This window comes from Phalangium opilio, unplaced genomic scaffold (assembly GCF_054372755.1).
Source record: "Phalangium opilio isolate 3A_F unplaced genomic scaffold, DU_Popi_V2 ptg000046l_1, whole genome shotgun sequence".
NCBI lineage: Eukaryota > Metazoa > Arthropoda > Arachnida > Opiliones > Phalangiidae > Phalangium > Phalangium opilio.
Window position 1 is genome coordinate 816,585 of NW_028324169.1, and position 18,290 is coordinate 834,874.

At 41.6% G+C, this 18,290-nt stretch overlaps 2 protein-coding genes and 2 non-coding genes across 4 annotated transcripts; 2 read left to right on the forward strand and 2 right to left on the reverse strand.

Annotated features, from left to right (window-relative positions):
* Window positions 1–4,892: 4,892 nt before the first annotated feature.
* TRNAM-CAU (transfer RNA methionine (anticodon CAU)) lies at window positions 4,893–5,015 on the forward strand. The gene is made up of 2 exons: window positions 4,893–4,930; window positions 4,970–5,015. It is a non-coding gene; the product is annotated as a tRNA-Met (tRNA).
* A 1,386-nt stretch (window positions 5,016–6,401) lies between these two features.
* On the forward strand, window positions 6,402–6,524 carry TRNAL-CAA (transfer RNA leucine (anticodon CAA)). The gene is made up of 2 exons: window positions 6,402–6,439; window positions 6,479–6,524. It is a non-coding gene; the product is annotated as a tRNA-Leu (tRNA).
* Window positions 6,525–11,563: 5,039 nt separating this feature from the next.
* Window positions 11,564–13,837, reverse strand: LOC149674202 (uncharacterized). The gene has a single exon (XM_089838634.1). It carries the CDS (start codon window positions 13,835–13,837, stop codon window positions 11,564–11,566), a length of 2,274 nt encoding a protein of 757 aa, XP_089694760.1.
* A 3-nt stretch (window positions 13,838–13,840) lies between these two features.
* On the reverse strand, window positions 13,841–17,041 carry LOC149674203 (uncharacterized). Its single transcript, XM_089838635.1, has one exon. It carries the CDS (start codon window positions 17,039–17,041, stop codon window positions 13,841–13,843), a length of 3,201 nt encoding a protein of 1,066 aa, XP_089694761.1.
* Window positions 17,042–18,290: the final 1,249 nt, after the last annotated feature.

Sequence of the window (18,290 nt, forward strand, 5' to 3'; positions counted from 1 at the left end):
ATGGCCGAGCGGTCTAAGGCTCCAAGCTCAAGGGGCTTAGCTTCCTTCGTTTACGATGTGAATCTGTGAATTCTGGTCGTCGTATGAGGGCGTGGGTTCGAATCCCACTTCTGACACGATATGTTTTATGAAAATAACTGGAAGAGATGTAATTTTAAAACGTCCAAATTACACAAAACCATGTCAGGATTGCCGAGCGGCCTAAGGCTACAGATTCATGGGTTCTTAGTTTCATTGGTTCACGATGTCAATCTGTGTATTCTGGGCCTCGTATGAGGGCGTGGGTTCGAATCCCACTTCTGACACGATATGTTTTATGAAAATAACTGGAAGGGATGTAATTTTAAAACGTCCAAATTACACAAAACCATATCAGGATTGCCGAGCTGTCTAAGGCTACAGATTCAAGGGTTCTTAGTTTCATTGGATCACGATGTGAATCTGTGTATTCCGGTCCTCGTTTGAGGGCGTGGGTTCGAATTCCACTTCTGAAACGATATGTTTTATGAAAATAACTGGAAGAGATGTAATTTTAAACGTCTAAATGACTTAAAACCACGTCAGGATGGCCGAGCGGTGTAAGGCGCCAGACTCAAGGGGCTTAGCTTAATTCGTTCACGATGTGAAACTGTGTTATTCTGGGCCTCGTATGAGCGCGTGGGTTCGAATCCCACTTCTGACACGATATGTTTTATGAAAAAACTGGAAGAGATGTAATTTTAAAACTCCAAATTACACAAAATCACGTCAGGATGGCCGAGCGGTCTAAGGCGCCAGGCTCAAGGGTCTTAGCTTCCTTCGTTCACGATGTGAATCTGTGTTATTTTGGGCCTCGTATGAGGGCGTGGGTTCGAATCCCACTTCTGACACGATATGTTTTTATAAATAACTGGAAGAGATGTAATTTTAAAACGTCCAAATTACACTAAACCACGTCAGGATGACCGAGCGGTCTAAGGCGACAGACTCAAGTGTTCTTAGTTTCATTGGTTCAGGATGTCAATCTGTGTGTTCTGGGCCTCGTATGAGGGCGTGGGTTCGAATCCCACTTCTGACGAGATATGATTTATGAAAATAACTGGAAGAGATGTAATTTTAAAACGTCCAAATTACACAAAATCACGTCAGGATGGCCGAGCGGTCTAAGGCGCCAGGCTCAAGGGGCTTAGCTTCCTTCGTTCACGATGTGAATCTATGTTATTCTGGGCCTCGTATGAGGGCGTGGGTTCGAATCCCACTTCTGACACGATATGTTTTATGAAAAAACTGGAAGAGATGTAATTTTAAAACTCCAAATTACGCAAAATCACGTCAGGATGGCCGAGCGGTCTAAGGCGCCAGGCTCAAGGGGCTTAGCTTCCTTCGTTCACGATGTGAATCTATGTTATTCTGGGCCTCGTATGAGGGCGTGGGTTCGAATCCCACTTCTGACACGATATGTTTTATGAAAATAACTGGAAGAGATGTAATTTTAAAACGTCCAAATTACACAAAACCACGTCAGGATGACCGAGCGGTCTAAGGCGACAGACTCAAGGGTTCTTAGTTTCATTGGTTCACGATGTCAATCTGTGTGTTCTGGGCCTCGTATGAGGGCGTGGGTTCGAATCCCACTTCTGACACGATATGTTTTATGAAAATAACTGGAAGAGATGTAATTTTAAAACGTCCAAATTACACAAAACCATGTCAGGATTGCCGAGCGGTCTAAGGCTATAGATTCAAGGGTTCTTAGTTTCATTGGTTCACGATGTCAATCTGTGTATTCTGGGCCTCGTATGAGGGCGTGGGTTCGAATCCCACTTCTGACACGATATGTTTTATGAAAATAACTGGAAGAGATGTAATTTTAAAACGTCCAAATTACACAAAATCACGTCAGGATGGCCGAGCGGTCTAAGGCGCCAGGCTCAAGGGGCTTAGCTTCCTTCGTTCACGATGTGAATCTGTGTTATTCTGGGCCTCGTATGAGGGCGTGGGTTCGAATCCCTCTTCTGACACGATATGTTTTATGAAAATAACTGGAAGAGATGTAATTTTAAAACGTCCAAATTACACAAAACCATGTCAGGATTGCCGAGCGGCCTAAGGCTACAGATTCATGGGTTCTTAGTTTCATTGGTTCACGATGTCAATCTGTGTATTCTGGGCCTCGTATGAGGGCGTGGGTTCGAATCCCACTTCTGACACGATATGTTTTATGAAAATAACTGGAAGAGATGTAATTTTAAAACGTCCAAATTACACAAAACCATGTCAGGATTGCCGAGCGGTCTAAGGCTAAAGATTCAAGGGTTCTTAGTTTCATTGGTTCACGATGTCAATCTGTAAATTCTGGGCCTCGTATGAGGGCGTGGGTTCGAATCCCACTTCTGACACGATATGTTTTATGAAAATAACTGGAAGGGATGTAATTTTAAAACGTCCAAATTACACAAAACCATATCAGGATTGCCGAGCTGTCTAAGGCTACAGATTCAAGGGTTCTTAGTTTCATTGGATCACGATGTGAATCTGTGTATTCCGGTCCTCGTTTGAGGGCGTGGGTTCGAATTCCACTTCTGAAACGATATGTTTTATGAAAATAACTGGAAGAGATGTAATTTTAAACGTCTAAATGACTTAAAACCACGTCAGGATGGCCGAGCGGTGTAAGGCGCCAGACTCAAGGGGCTTAGCTTAATTCGTTCACGATGTGAAACTGTGTTATTCTGGGCCTCGTATGAGCGCGTGGGTTCGAATCCCACTTCTGACACGATATGTTTTATGAAAAAACTGGAAGAGATGTAATTTTAAAACTCCAAATTACACAAAATCACGTCAGGATGGCCGAGCGGTCTAAGGCGCCAGGCTCAAGGGTCTTAGCTTCCTTCGTTCACGATGTGAATCTGTGTTATTTTGGGCCTCGTATGAGGGCGTGGGTTCGAATCCCACTTCTGACACGATATGTTTTTATAAATAACTGGAAGAGATGTAATTTTAAAACGTCCAAATTACACTAAACCACGTCAGGATGACCGAGCGGTCTAAGGCGACAGACTCAAGTGTTCTTAGTTTCATTGGTTCAGGATGTCAATCTGTGTGTTCTGGGCCTCGTATGAGGGCGTGGGTTCGAATCCCACTTCTGACGAGATATGATTTATGAAAATAACTGGAAGAGATGTAATTTTAAAACGTCCAAATTACACAAAATCACGTCAGGATGGCCGAGCGGTCTAAGGCGCCAGGCTCAAGGGGCTTAGCTTCCTTCGTTCACGATGTGAATCTATGTTATTCTGGGCCTCGTATGAGGGCGTGGGTTCGAATCCCACTTCTGACACGATATGTTTTATGAAAAAACTGGAAGAGATGTAATTTTAAAACTCCAAATTACGCAAAATCACGTCAGGATGGCCGAGCGGTCTAAGGCGCCAGGCTCAAGGGGCTTAGCTTCCTTCGTTCACGATGTGAATCTATGTTATTCTGGGCCTCGTATGAGGGCGTGGGTTCGAATCCCACTTCTGACACGATATGTTTTATGAAAATAACTGGAAGAGATGTAATTTTAAAACGTCCAAATTACACAAAACCACGTCAGGATGACCGAGCGGTCTAAGGCGACAGACTCAAGGGTTCTTAGTTTCATTGGTTCACGATGTCAATCTGTGTGTTCTGGGCCTCGTATGAGGGCGTGGGTTCGAATCCCACTTCTGACACGATATGTTTTATGAAAATAACTGGAAGAGATGTAATTTTAAAACGTCCAAATTACACAAAACCATGTCAGGATTGCCGAGCGGTCTAAGGCTATAGATTCAAGGGTTCTTAGTTTCATTGGTTCACGATGTCAATCTGTGTATTCTGGGCCTCGTATGAGGGCGTGGGTTCGAATCCCACTTCTGACACGATATGTTTTATGAAAATAACTGGAAGAGATGTAATTTTAAAACGTCCAAATTACACAAAATCACGTCAGGATGGCCGAGCGGTCTAAGGCGCCAGGCTCAAGGGGCTTAGCTTCCTTCGTTCACGATGTGAATCTGTGTTATTCTGGGCCTCGTATGAGGGCGTGGGTTCGAATCCCTCTTCTGACACGATATGTTTTATGAAAATAACTGGAAGAGATGTAATTTTAAAACGTCCAAATTACACAACATCACGACAGGATGGCCGAGCGGTCTACGGCGCCAGACTCAAGGGGCTTAGCTTCCTTCGTTCACGATGTGAATCTGTGAATTCTGGTCCTCGTATGAGGGCGCGGGTTCGAATCCCACTTCTGACACGATATGTTTTATGAAAATAACTGGAAGAGATGTAATTTTAAAACGACCAAATTACACAAAGTCACGTCAGGATTGCCGAGCGGTCTAAGGCGCCAGACTCAAGGGGCTTAGCTTCCTTCGTTCACGATGTGAATCTCTGAATTTTGGTCCTCGTATGAGGGCGTGGGTTCGAATCCCACTTCTGACACGATATGTTTTATGAAAATAACTGGAAGAGATGTAATTTTAAAACGTCCAAATTACACAAAACCATGTCAGGATTGCCGAGCGGTCTAAGGCTACAGATTCATGGGTTCTTAGTTTCATTGGTTCACGATGTCAATCTGTGTATTCTGGGCCACGTATGAGGGCGTGGGTTCGAATCCCACTTCTGACACGATATGTTTTATGAAAATAACTGGAAGAGATGTAATTTTAAAACGTCCAAATTACACAAAACCATGTCAGGATTGCCGAGCTGTCTAAGGCTACAGATTCAAGGGTTCTTAGTTTCATTGGATCACGATGTGAATCTGTGTATTCCGGTCCTCGTTTGAGGGCGTGGGTTCGAATTCCACTTCTGAAACGATATGTTTTATGAAAATAACTGGAAGAGATGTAATTTTAAACGTCTAAATGACTTAAAACCTTGTCAGGATGGCCGAGCGGTGTAAGGCGCCAGACTCATGGGGCTTAGCTTCCTTCGTTCACGATGTGAAACTGTGTTATTCTGGGCCTCGTATGAGGGCGTGGGTTCGAATCTCACTTCTGACACGATATGTTTTATGAAAATAACTGGAAGAGATGTAATTTTAAAACTCCAAATTACACAAAATCACGTCAGGATGGCCGAGCGGTCTAAGGCGCCAGGCTCAAGGGACTTAGCTTCCTTCGTTCACGATGTGAAACTGTGTTATTCTGGGCCTCGTATGAGGGCGTGGGTTCGAATCCCACTTCTGACACGATATGTTTTATGAAAATAACTGGAAGAGATGTAATTTTAAAACGTCCAAATTACACAAAAGCATGTCAGGATTGCCGAGCTGTCTAAGGCTACAGATTCAAGGGTTCTTAGTTTCATTGGAACACGATGTGCATCTGTGTATTCGGTTGCTCGTTTGAGGGCGTGGGTTCGAATCCCACTTCTGACACGATATGTTTTATGAAAATAACTGGAAGAGATGTAATTTTAAAACGTCCAAATTACACAAAACCATGTCAGGATTGCCGAGCGGTCTAAGGCTACAGATTCATGGGTTCTTAGTTTCATTGGTTCACGATGTCAATCTGTATATTCTGGGCCTCGTATGAAGGCGTGGGTTCGAATCCCACTACTGAAACGATATGTTTTATGAAAATAACTGGAAGGGATGTAATTTTAAAACGTCCAAATTACACAAAACCATGTCAGGATTGCCGAGCTGTCTAAGGCTACAGATTCAAGGGTTCTTAGTTTCATTGGATCACGATGTGAATCTGTGTATTCCGGTCCTCGTTTGAGGGCGTGGGTTCGAATTCCACTTCTGAAACGATATGTTTTATGAAAATAACTGGAAGAGATGTAATTTTAAAACTCCAAATTACACAAAATCACGTCAGGATGGCCGAGCGGTCTAAGGCGCCAGGCTCAAGGGGCTTAGCTTCCTTCGTTCACGATGTGAATCTGTTTTATTCTGGGCCTCGTATGAGGGCGTGGGTTCGAATCCCACTTCTGACACGATATGTTTTATGAAAATAACTGGAAGAGATGTAATTTTAAAACGTCCAAATTACACAAAACCATGTCAGGATTGCCGAGCTGTCTAAGGCTACAGATTCAAGGGTTCTTAGTTTCATTGGAACACGATGTGCATCTGTGTATTCGGGTCCTCGTTTGAGGGCGTGGGTTCGAATCCCACTTCTGACACGATATGTTTTATGAAAATAACTGGAAGAGATGTAATTTTAAAACGTCCAAATTACACAAAACCATGTCAGGATTGCCGAGCGGTCTAAGGCTACAGATTCAAGGGTTCGTAGTTTCATTGGATCACGATGTGAATCTGTGTATTCCGGTCCTCGTTTGAGGGCGTGGGTTCGAATTCCACTTCTGAAACGATATTTTTTATGATAATAACTGGAAGAGATGTTATTTTAAACGTCTAAATGACTTAAAACCACGTCAGGATGGCCGAGCGGTGTAAGGCGCCAGACTCAAGGGGCTTAGCTTCCTTCGTTCACGATGTGAATCTGTGTTATTCTGGGCCTCGTATGAGGGCGTGGGTTCGAATCCCACTTCTGACACGATATGTTTTATGAAAATAACTGGAAGAGATGTAATTTTAAAACGTCCAAATTACACAAAACCATGTCAGGATTGCCGAGCGGTCTAAGGCTACAGATTCATGGGTTCTTAGTTTCATTGGTTCACGATGAGAAACTGTGTTATTCTGGGCCTCGTATGAGGGCGTGGGTTCGAATCCCACTTCTGACACGATATGTTTTATGAAAATAACTGGAAGAGATGTAATTTTAAAACTCCAAATTACACAAAATCACGTCAGGATGGCCGAGCGGTCTAAGGCGCCCGGCTCAAGGGGCTTAGCTTCGTTCGTTCACGATGTGAATCTGTGTTATTTTGGGCCTCGTATGAGGGCGTGGGTTCGAATCCCACTTCTGACACGATATGTTTTATGAAAATAACAGGAAGAGATGTAATTTTAAAGCGTCCAAATTACACAAAACCATGTCAGGATTGCCGAGCGGTCTAAGGCTAAAGATTCAAGGGTTCTTAGTTTCATTGGTTCACGATGTCAATCTGTAAATTCTGGGCCTCGTATGAGGGCGTGGGTTCGAATCCCACTTCTGACACGATATGTTTTATGAAAATAACTGGAAGGGATGTAATTTTAAAACGTCCAAATTACACAAAACCATGTCAGGATTGCCGAGCTATCTAAGGCTACAGATTCAAGGGTTCTTAGTTTCATTGGATCACGATGTGAATCTGTGTATTCTGGTCCTCGTTTGAGGGCGTGGGTTCGAATTCCACTTCTGAAACGATATGTTTTATGAAAATAACTGGAAGAGATGTAATTTTAAACGTCTAAATGACTTAAAACCACGTCAGGATGGCCGAGCGGTGTAAGGCGCTAGACTCAAGGGGCTTAGCTTAATTCGTTCACGATGTGAAACTGTGTTATTCTGGGCCTCGTATGAGCGCGTGGGTTCGAATCCCACTTCTGACACGATATGTTTTATGAAAAAACTGGAAGAGATGTAATTTTAAAACGTCCAAATTACACAAAGTCACGTCAGGATTGCCGAGCGGTCTAAGGCGCCAGACTCAAGGGGCTTAGCTTCCTTCGTTCACGATGTGAATCTCTGAATTTTGGTCCTCGTATGAGGGCGTGGGTTCGAATCCCACTTCTGACACGATATGTTTTATGAAAATAACTGGAAGAGATGTAATTTTAAAACGTTCAAATTACACAAAACCACGTCAGGATGGCCGAGCGGTCTAAGGCGCCAGACTCAAGGGGCTTAGCTTCCTTCGTTCACGATGTGATTCTGTGAATTCTGGTCCTCGTATGAGGGCGCGGGTTCGAATCCCACTTCTGTTACGATATGTTTTATGAAAATGACTGGAAGGGATGTAATTTTAAAACGTCCAAATTACACAAAACCATGTCAGGATTGCCGAGCTGTCTAAGGCTACAGATTCAAGGGTTCTTAGTTTCATTGGATCACGATGTGAATCTGTGTATTCCGGTCCTCGTTTGAGGGCGTGGGTTCGAATTCCACTTCTGAAACGATATGTTTTATGAAAATAACTGGAAGAGATGTAATTTTAAACGTCTAAATGACTTAAAACCACGTCAGGATGGCCGAGCGGTGTAAGGCGCTAGACTCAAGGGGCTTAGCTTAATTCGTTCACGATGTGAAACTGTGTTATTCTGGGCCTCGTATGAGCGCGTGGGTTCGAATCCCACTTCTGACACGATATGTTTTATGAAAAAACTGGAAGAGATGTAATTTTAAAACTCCAAATTACACAAAATCACGTCAGGATGGCCGAGCGGTCTAAGGCGCCAGGCTCAAGGGTCTTAGCTTCCTTCGTTCACGATGTGAATCTGTGTTATTTTGGGCCTCGTATGAGGGCGTGGGTTCGAATCCCACTTCTGACACGATATGTTTTTATAAATAACTGGAAGAGATGTAATTTTAAAACGTCCAAATTACACTAAACCACGTCAGGATGACCGAGCGGTCTAAGGCGACAGACTCAAGTGTTCTTAGTTTCATTGGTTCAGGATGTCAATCTGTGTGTTCTGGGCCTCGTATGAGGGCGTGGGTTCGAATCCCACTTCTGACGAGATATGATTTATGAAAATAACTGGAAGAGATGTAATTTTAAAACGTCCAAATTACACAAAATCACGTCAGGATGGCCGAGCGGTCTAAGGCGCCAGGCTCAAGGGGCTTAGCTTCCTTCGTTCACGATGTGAGTCTACGTTATTCTGGGCCTCGTATGAGGGCGTGGGTTCGAATCCCACTTCTGACACGATATGTTTTATGAAAATAACTGGAAGAGATGTAATTTTAAAACGTCCAAATTACACAAAACCACGTCAGGATGACCGAGCGGTCTAAGGCGACAGACTCAAGGGTTCTTAGTTTCATTGGTTCACGATGTCAATCTGTGTGTTCTGGGCCTCGCATGAGGGCGTGGGTTCGAATCCCACTTCTGACACGATATGTTTTATGAAAATAACTGGAAGAGATGTAATTTTAAAACGTCCAAATTACACAAAACCATGTCAGGATTGCCGAGCGGTCTAAGGCTATGGATTCAAGGGTTCTTAGTTTCATTGGTTCACGATGTCAATCTGTGTATTCTGGGCCTCGTATGAGGGCGTGGGTTCGAATCCCACTTCTGACACGATATGTTTTATGAAAATAACTGGAAGAGATGTAATTTTAAAACGTCCAAATTACACAAAATCACGTCAGGATGGCCGAGCGGTCTAAGGCGCCAGGCTCAAGGGGCTTAGCTTCCTTCGTTCACGATGTGAATCTGTGTTATTCTGGGCCTCGTATGAGGGCGTGGGTTCGAATCCCTCTTCTGACACGATATGTTTTATGAAAATAACTGGAAGAGATGTAATTTTAAAACGTCCAAATTACACAACATCACGACAGGATGGCCGAGCGGTCTACGGCGCCAGACTCAAGGGGCTTAGCTTCCTTCGTTCACGATGTGAATCTGTGAATTCTGGTCCTCGTATGAGGGCGCGGGTTCGAATCCCACTTCTGACACGATATGTTTTATGAAAATAACTGGAAGAGATGTAATTTTAAAACGTCCAAATTACACAAAGTCACGTCAGGATTGCCGAGCGTTCTAAGGCGCCAGACTCAAGGGGCTTAGCTTCCTTCGTTCACGATGTGAATCTGTGAATTCTGGTCCTCGTATGAGGGCGCGGGTTCGAATCCCACTTCTGACACGATATGTTTTATGAAAATAACTGGAAGAGATGTAATTTTAAAACTTCCAAATTACACAAAGTCACGTCAGGATTGCCGAGCGGTCTAAGGCGCCAGACTCAAGGGGCTTAGCTTCCTTCGTTAACGATGTGAATCTCTGAATTTTGGTCCTCGTATGAGGGCGTGGGTTCGAATCCCACTTCTGACACGATATGTTTTATGAAAATAACTGGAAGAGATGTAATTTTAAAACGTCCAAATTACACAAAACCACGTCAGGATGGCCGAGCGGTCTAAGGCGCCAGACTCAAGGGGCTTAGCTTCCTTCGTTCACGATGTGATTCTGTGAATTCTGGTCCTCGTATGAGGGCGCGGGTTCGAATCCCACTTCTGTTACGATATGTTTTATGAAAATAACTGGAAGGGATGTAATTTTAAAACGTCCAAATTACACAAAACCATGTCAGGATTGCCGAGCTGTCTAAGGCTACAGATTCAAGGGTTCTTAGTTTCATTGGATCACGATGTGAATCTGTGTATTCCGTTCCTCGTTTGAGGGCGTGGGTTCGAATTCCACTTCTGAAACGATATGTTTTATGAAAATAACTGGAAGAGATGTAATTTTAAACGTCTAAATGACTTAAAACCACGTCAGGATGGCCGAGCGGTGTAAGGCGCTAGACTCAAGGGGCTTAGCTTAATTCGTTCACGATGTGAAACTGTGTTATTCTGGGCCTCGTATGAGCGCGTGGGTTCGAATCCCACTTCTGACACAATATGTTTTATGAAAAAACTGGAAGAGATGTAATTTTAAAACTCCAAATTACACAAAATCACGTCAGGATGGCCGAGCGGTCTAAGGCGCCAGGCTCAAGGGTCTTAGCTTCCTTCGTTCACGATGTGAATCTGTGTTATTTTGGGCCTCGTATGAGGGCGTGGGTTCGAATCCCACTTCTGACACGATATGTTTTATGAAAATAACTGGAAGAGATGTAATTTTAAAACGTTCAAATTACACAAAACCACGTCAGGATGGCCGAGCGGTCTAAGGCGCCAGACTCAAGGGGCTTAGCTTCCTTCGTTCACGATGAATAAACCCTTCTTTTTGGTTTTGGTTGGGTTCGAAACCTTGCCTTTTTTTATATATATTTTTAATTTAAACTCTGGGAGAGCTAATTTTAATTTATCGTTACCACAAGACCGACTGAAAAATCCTGTGGAATGAATTTCTTTGTTTTATTTGTTAATATTTTTATTTATTTTTTAAGACTTTTTTTTGTGAGACCCTTCCTCTTGGAGGGCAGGAGAGAATCTGGTTTTTATTAGATGAAAGAGGTTACAAATTTTTGAACTTGGGGCCCCGTAGGAAAACCCCGTGACGTGGTCAGTTTCTTTCCCTACGGCTTAGCTTTACATTTTAAAAGAGTTGGTTATTTTCCGAAGAGAGAAGCGAGATAGGGGTAAACGTTCGCTACTAAGGGATTAACGTAGGCTTTTTACGCGGTTTTTCTCCACCCATAGAGCTTCTCTCTTTTACAAGGCGTTTATTTGCTTTTTTCTTTTTTTTTTTACAATGTCTATTTTAGTCAGCTTTTTTTTTATAACCTGTTTTGAACATTTCGTTTTTAAGATATTTATTCCTTTTTTTTTTTTTAGGTTAAGTTTTAAATTTTAGAAATTTTATTTTTATTTTAAATTTAATTAAGCAATGAATAAGTAATACAAGAAAAAATTATACTAATTTATAATGTAAATTTGACAAAGTTTCTACACTCCCCCGGGTAATATTTAATATTACCACTACAAGGAAACTTTTATTTTGAGGGGGGGGGGGGTTGCGTTAAGTAAATTTATTTTTAATCAGAAAATTGGTTAATTTCTAATGGATATAGAAGCTGGATTGGCCGTCTGATAACATTTTGATTTCCCATTTTTATAGAACACGATCTAATTTCTCCATCCCGACCTACTTTAACCTCTGAAACTACACCTAACTTCCACATGTGCTTTGGAATTTTCTCTTCATGGACCAGCATGACATCACCAATCTTAACTTTGTCTTTTATTTTATTTTTGGCTAGATTAATGTGATGCGCTGTCCTTAATTCTAGCACGTATTCTTGCCTCCACCTTTTCCATAGCTTGTCCATAAGCGAATTTCTATATTGTAGCCGTTTAGTAAATTCCTCTTGTGATTTTGGAATTTCATTGGTGTTTAGTTTTTGATGTGGCAAAGCGGTTAATCTTTTTCCAGTAAGGAATTGAGCGGGACACAATGGCTCTGGTTCGTTCACGGTATTGAACACGTAAGTTAGCGGTCTTGAATTAATTACGGCCTCGGTTTCGAGGAGGACCGTTGTAAGCTCTTGATAAGATAGGGCAGCTTTCCCGAGAACTTTCTTTAGAATGAGTTTGACGCTTTTAACCAGTCTCTCGTAAAATCCACCTATCCAAGGGGCCTTTTCTACTATAGATTTCCATTGAATTCTATGCTTGGTAAAGAATTGCTTGCTTTGGTCATTGTCTATGTTTTTCCAGAGTAAATCTAAATCCAATTTTGCTCGTTTGAACGTTTGGGCGTTGTCTGAATAGATTATAGACGGTATGCCTCTCCTTGCAATGATTCTTCTAAGTGACATGAGAAACTCATAAGTTGATAATGAGGGAACCAACTCGAGGTGTATGGCACGAGTGGTGGCGCAGGTGTATAAACAAATGTACGCTTTTTCTATGTTTTTGCCCATTTTTACCGTTAGAGGGCCGGCGAAATCCAGTCCGACCACTGCAAATGGCTCTGATTGCGTAATTCTTTCTTTGGGTAAAGTTCCCATGGGTGCTTGGCTTGGTTTTGCAGCGTATCTTCGACATTTATAACAATGCCTCACGACGTTCCTAGCAAGTTGCCTTCCGGCGATAATCCAAAATCTTTCTCTGGCCTCTGTAACGGTTGCCTGTATTCCAGAATGCAGTACTGCCTCGTGGCATCTTTTCATTATAAGCTGGGCAACTTGCTGAGTTTTATTTAAGATTATGGGGTGTTTGATTGCGTAAGAGAATTCTGAGTCGTCGAGTCTGCCTCCGACGCATAAAAGACCCTCTTCGTTAAGTTTTGGTTTTAGAGTCAGAATGGTCGAATCCTTAGGGAAGTCCTTGTTTTCTTTTAAAGCTTTAATTTCTTTTCCATAATCTTCCTTTTGGATATCCCTAATTAGCATATTTTCAGCGTGGTTAATTTCTTCGGTGCTAATTTCACCCGTTTCGGCTTTTTCTTTTCTTGCCATTTTGGCTATTCTGTATAGATAAGCGATAATCCTAAGAGTTTTGTTTATGTCGCTGTATCTTGTCAGATCGACCACGTGCTGGAGTCCAACCTTTTCTTCAATCTTTACGGCTAGAACGACTTTCCTTTTTTCCTCTTCAACTTGTTTGTAATCAAACTCGGGTTCTTGTTCTGTTGGCCATTGAGATTTTTCTTCTCCTAACCACGGGGGTCCGTGAAACCAAAGAGAGTTTTCTATCATTTCTTGGGGCGTTGCCCCTCTTGTTGGGAGGTCAGCTGGGTTCTCCTTTCCTGGACAATGCGACCAGCTTTTTGGTTCTATCAAACTTTGAATTTCGTTGATGCGGTTTTGAATGAAGGGTTTCCAAAGTTTCGCTTGACCTTTAATCCAATCTCTGGCAATCGTGGAATCTGTCCACATGTTTATTTTAATATTTTCTTTGAATATTTGCTTCACGTTGTTGATTAATCTAGCTCCTAGAAGGCAGCCCATCAGTTCTAATCTTGGGATGGTCAGCTCTTTAGTAGATGGAACGGTAGTTTTGCCCAATGGGGCGACTCTTGTTTTTGAAGCTACGAATGACACCTTGATTTCTTTTTTCTTGTTGACGTAACGCATGAAAATTACCGCGGCGTAGGCTTTTTTGCTCGCGTCCGTGAAGCAGTGTAGTTCTTTCTCTATTATATCTTCTTTAGGATCCGAATAATAACATCGGGGTAACTTAAATTTTTCAAGATCTTTCATGTCTTCCAGCCAATTTTGAAATTCTTTGCTCAAATCTTCCGGTAGGGGAGAGTCCCAATCGAGTTTTCTTTTCCATAGCTCTTGAAATACAAATTTGGCTCGCATGGTTTATGGCGAGATAATCCCTACAGGATCAAACATTTGAGCAACAACGCTCAAAACAAATCTTTTACTGTTTTTATTGGTTTGAACGGTATTTAACAGGTTCTTCAAGTCGACTGACAAAACGTCGGCTTCGGGCTCCCAAGTCAAGCCCAATATTTTTTGTTCTTTGGCTTCCAAGGGTCCTTCGAATTTCAAAGTTGAGTTGGGGTTGTTTGTTTCTTCATGAAATATTTTTCTTAATTCCGCGCTATTTGAGTTCCATTTTCTTAGAGTCATTGAAGCTTCTTTTAGGATTTCTGACGCTTCGACTGTCAACTGGAAAGCCTCTTTTATATTGTCTTTCCCGGTGGTGAGATCATCCACGTAGAGCTCTTGGTCCAGCACCTCGCAAGTTTCTGGATATTTTTGTACGTAGCCTTGAACGTGTGTTTTTATTGTTGCGGCTAGCAGATAAGGACTGGCCGTTATCCCGAACGGTACCCGTGTCATCCTCATGACTTGAAATTCCTTTTCGTTTATTTTTCCGTCTTCTTCTTTCACCCAAAAGAACCGTACTGAATCGCGCTCATCTTCAGCCAATCCCACCTGAAGAAAGGCCTTTTCTATGTCTGCGGTTATGGCCACCAAATGTCTTCTAAATTTGAGAATGAGGATTAACAGGTCCGGATTTAGATTAGGACCACATGACATGCAATCATTTAAAGATGGGGCTCCCTTGGCATGTGATGACCCATCGTTAACCACTCTGAACTTAGTTGTTAAGCTCTCTGGTCTAATAACTCCTTGTTGAGGAAGGTAGTAAGTTCCATCGGGTTTTATTTCGGGATTCTCTACTACTTCTACGATTCCGTTGCACAATTGGTCTTCTATTACTTTTTTGTAAGGCTCGTAGAAAGCTGGATCTTTGTTAAACCTTCGGACTTGCGTCTCCATTCTTTTTCTAGCCACTTCTTCATTGTCTGGCAAATTCTTTTTACTGGTGCTCCATGGAAATTTGACGTAGTAACGCCCATCTTCTTTTTTTATTTCTTTTTTGAAGTTCTCCATAACTTCTGTTTCGCTCGTTTCTTTTTCCTGACTTTCTTGAATTCCCATGGCTTCCAATGACCAAAACTTTTCCATTTGTTTCATAATTTCTTTTTCTGTGACGGTCACTTTCATTACTCTAACGGCGTAGCATCCGACGGCTACGCTACCTATTTTTGCTGGACCACCGATGGCCCATCCAAAGGTGGTTTCGACGGCCACTAGGGACCTGGAGAATCTTTCTATTTGTCCACTAACAAACTCCCAGTAGGTGTCCCCACCGATCAAGATTCCGATTGTAGAATTGGACGGTGTTTTAAATTCTGACTGATCGGCTAATTGGAGTTGTTTTGACCGCATCTTTTCTTTGATATCTTCGCACCTGGCGGTTTCTACAGCTTCACAAATATAGGGAACCTCCAGGGCTAGAATTTCGACCCTTTCGCTTCTTTGGTACGCGTTTTCGAGCGTGAGTTTAACTAGTTTTCTTACTACTGTGGCGGGTTCTTCATTTCCGAAGTTTTTTATTTCTATTTTTCTTTCTCCTACTATGGGCAGTTTTAATTTTCTGGAGATGTCTTCCGTAACAAAGCTAGCCTGGCTTCCTTGATCCAGAAGACAACGCGCGATGGTTCCGCTTTCAGAATCTGGATTCTTAGCGATAGCTTCAGCTGTTTGGAGTAGGACCATTTGTCCGTTTCCACAGGTTACCGAATTCGTCGCGACTTCTATTGTTTCCCGATTTGGCCTATTTTCATTAGGTTGAACCTGTTTTTTATTGACTTCATTTTTCTCACATATAGCCGCGTTATGTTTGCCCTTGCATATTTTGCATGAATTATAGTAAGAAGTACAGTCATTAGTTTCATGACCAAATCTTGTACATATAGAGCAGCGATTATCTTCTTCAATCATTCGTTTCTTTTCAGAGAGCGTGAAATTTTTGCAATTACTCGTGGGATGAGTGTCCGATTTGCAAAAAATACAAAACACATTTCTTCCCCCCGCTCTTCTCCCAGGGGCCCTTACGGTAGTATTTAAAACGGCCGCGGACGAGTTTCTAAATTCATTTTTGTTTTCAAATCTTCTATTATTTGCGAAACCTGGCGGTGGTTTAAATCGATGATTTTCTTGCGAAATGAAGCCACTCTTTTGACCAAAATCTTTTTTAAATCGGCGCATTTCTCCTAACCGTTCGCACGTTTCTCGACTTTCTACTTCCTTTCGCAAGAAGTCAATAAACCCGTGTAAGTCCCATTCAGCGGACGTACCTCTAGCTTTTGTATACTCTAATCTTACATCTTTAGGCAAACACGCTATTAATTTTGGGCATAGGAATGCACCATTATCCATTGTATCTAATCCTATCGACCTCAAACTTCTAATATTTATTTCACACGCGTCGTAAAATTTTCTCAGAGCGGCCAAATCCCCCGAATTTGTTACAGGTTCTAAAGTTAACAATTCTTGCATATGCGCGTGTGATACCATGTCTTTTCTACCAAATCTATTAGTTAATAAGTCTATAACCTCGTCATAATTTTCATCCGACGGGCTCAGTCCTTTCATGACGCTTAAGGCGTCTCCAGTTAAATAAGATTTTAAATAGGCGAATTTCTGTACCTTGGAAATAGAAGTTTTGCTGTCCACTGTCGTAGAATATTGGCTCCAGAATCCAATCCATTCGGTTACTTCTCCGGAGTATTTGGTGATGACGAGCGGCGGAAGTCTCGCTTCGTTGTTCGCTTGTTGAAGAAGGCTCGCGGCGAGTTCTTGAGTCGACACCGTTGAGCTGGCCGATGATGTTGCGGGTTCGAGATTTTCCATTGTGATTCCCGCTTTTCTGAGCTTTCTTTTAACTTGAGTCCGGATTAGTTGCACATTTGTGCGGTATTCTTCTACCTTATCGCTTTCTTTCTTTAGGTCGTATCTATCCGGATCAATTAGTTCGTCCATTTTTTTATTTAACGCGTTTAAACTTTCCGTTTTTAAGTCCAAAATGGACATTTGATCTTCGATATCATCCGCGTTAATTGGGTTATCATTAATTAAATTTTTTAAGGCGTTTATAGCTACCGTTGTATTTGCGCGTACCGTACTTCGTAACGCGTTAATTTTCTTTATTTCGGAGTCTATTTTGGCCATTTCTTCGGCATCTTTACTTCCGGTGTCCGACATTTTAATTATTTTTATTTAAATTTCCACTTACGTATTTCTTTTAGTTCTTTTTAATTCTACGAGATGATATTTTTCATCGTATTTTTCGCGAGGATACTTTTTGTCGCGCACACTTTATTCGATTTATACGGGATGATATAATTCACCGTATTGTTCTTTCACGAGATGATTTCACGAGATGATATTGTTCTCACAAGTTCATTAGAAGCCCGTTCGTTAGTAGTATCCCGGGTTTCTCGCACCATGAATAAACCCTTCTTTTTGGTTTTGGTTGGGTTCGAAACCTTGCCTTTTTTTTATATATATTTTTAATTTAAACTCTGGGAGAGCTAATTTTAATTTATCGTTACCACAAGACCGACTGAAAAATCCTGTGGAATGAATTTCTTTGTTTTATTTGTTAATATTTTTATTTATTTTTTAAGACTTTTTTTTGTGAGACCCTTCCTCTTGGAGGGCAGGAGAGAATCTGGTTTTTATTAGATGAAAGAGGTTACAAATTTTTGAACTTGGGGCCCCGTAGGAAAACCCCGTGACGTGGTCAGTTTCTTTCCCTACGGCTTAGCTTTACATTTTAAAAGAGTTGGTTATTTTCCGAAGAGAGAAGCGAGATAGGGGTAAACGTTCGCTACTAAGGGATTAACGTAGGCTTTTTACGCGGTTTTTCTCCACCCATAGAGCTTCTCTCTTTTACAAGGCGTTTATTTGCTTTTTTCTTTTTTTTTTTACAATGTCTATTTTAGTCAGCTTTTTTTTTATAACCTGTTTTGAACATTTCGTTTTTAAGATATTTATTCCTTTTTTTTTTTTAGGTTAAGTTTTAAATTTTAGAGATTTTATTTTTATTTTAAATTTAATTAAGCAATGAATAAGTAATACAAGAAAAAATTATACTAATTTATAATGTAAATTTGACAAAGTTTCTACACACGATGTGATTCTGTGAATTCTGGTCCTCGTATGAGGGCGCGGGTTCGAATCCCACTTCTGTTACGATATGTTTTATGAAAATGACTGGAAGGGATGTAATTTTAAAACGTCCAAATTACACAAAACCATGTCAGGATTGCCGAGCTGTCTAAGGCGCCAGGCTCAAGGGGCTTAGCTTCCTTCGTTCACGATGTGAATCTATGTTATTCTGGGCCTCGTATGAGGGCGTGGGTTCGAATCCCACTTCTGACACGATATGTTTTATGAAAATAACTGGAAGAGATGTAATTTTAAAACGTCCAAATTACACAAAACCACG

What these genes read in the sequence shown, in the direction of transcription:
- LOC149674203 (XM_089838635.1), bottom strand. Translation starts at nt 17,041, where the DNA reads ATGTCGGACACCGGAAGTAAAGATGCCGAAGAAATGGCCAAAATAGAC.
- LOC149674202 (XM_089838634.1), bottom strand. Translation starts at nt 13,837, where the DNA reads ATGCGAGCCAAATTTGTATTTCAAGAGCTATGGAAAAGAAAACTCGAT.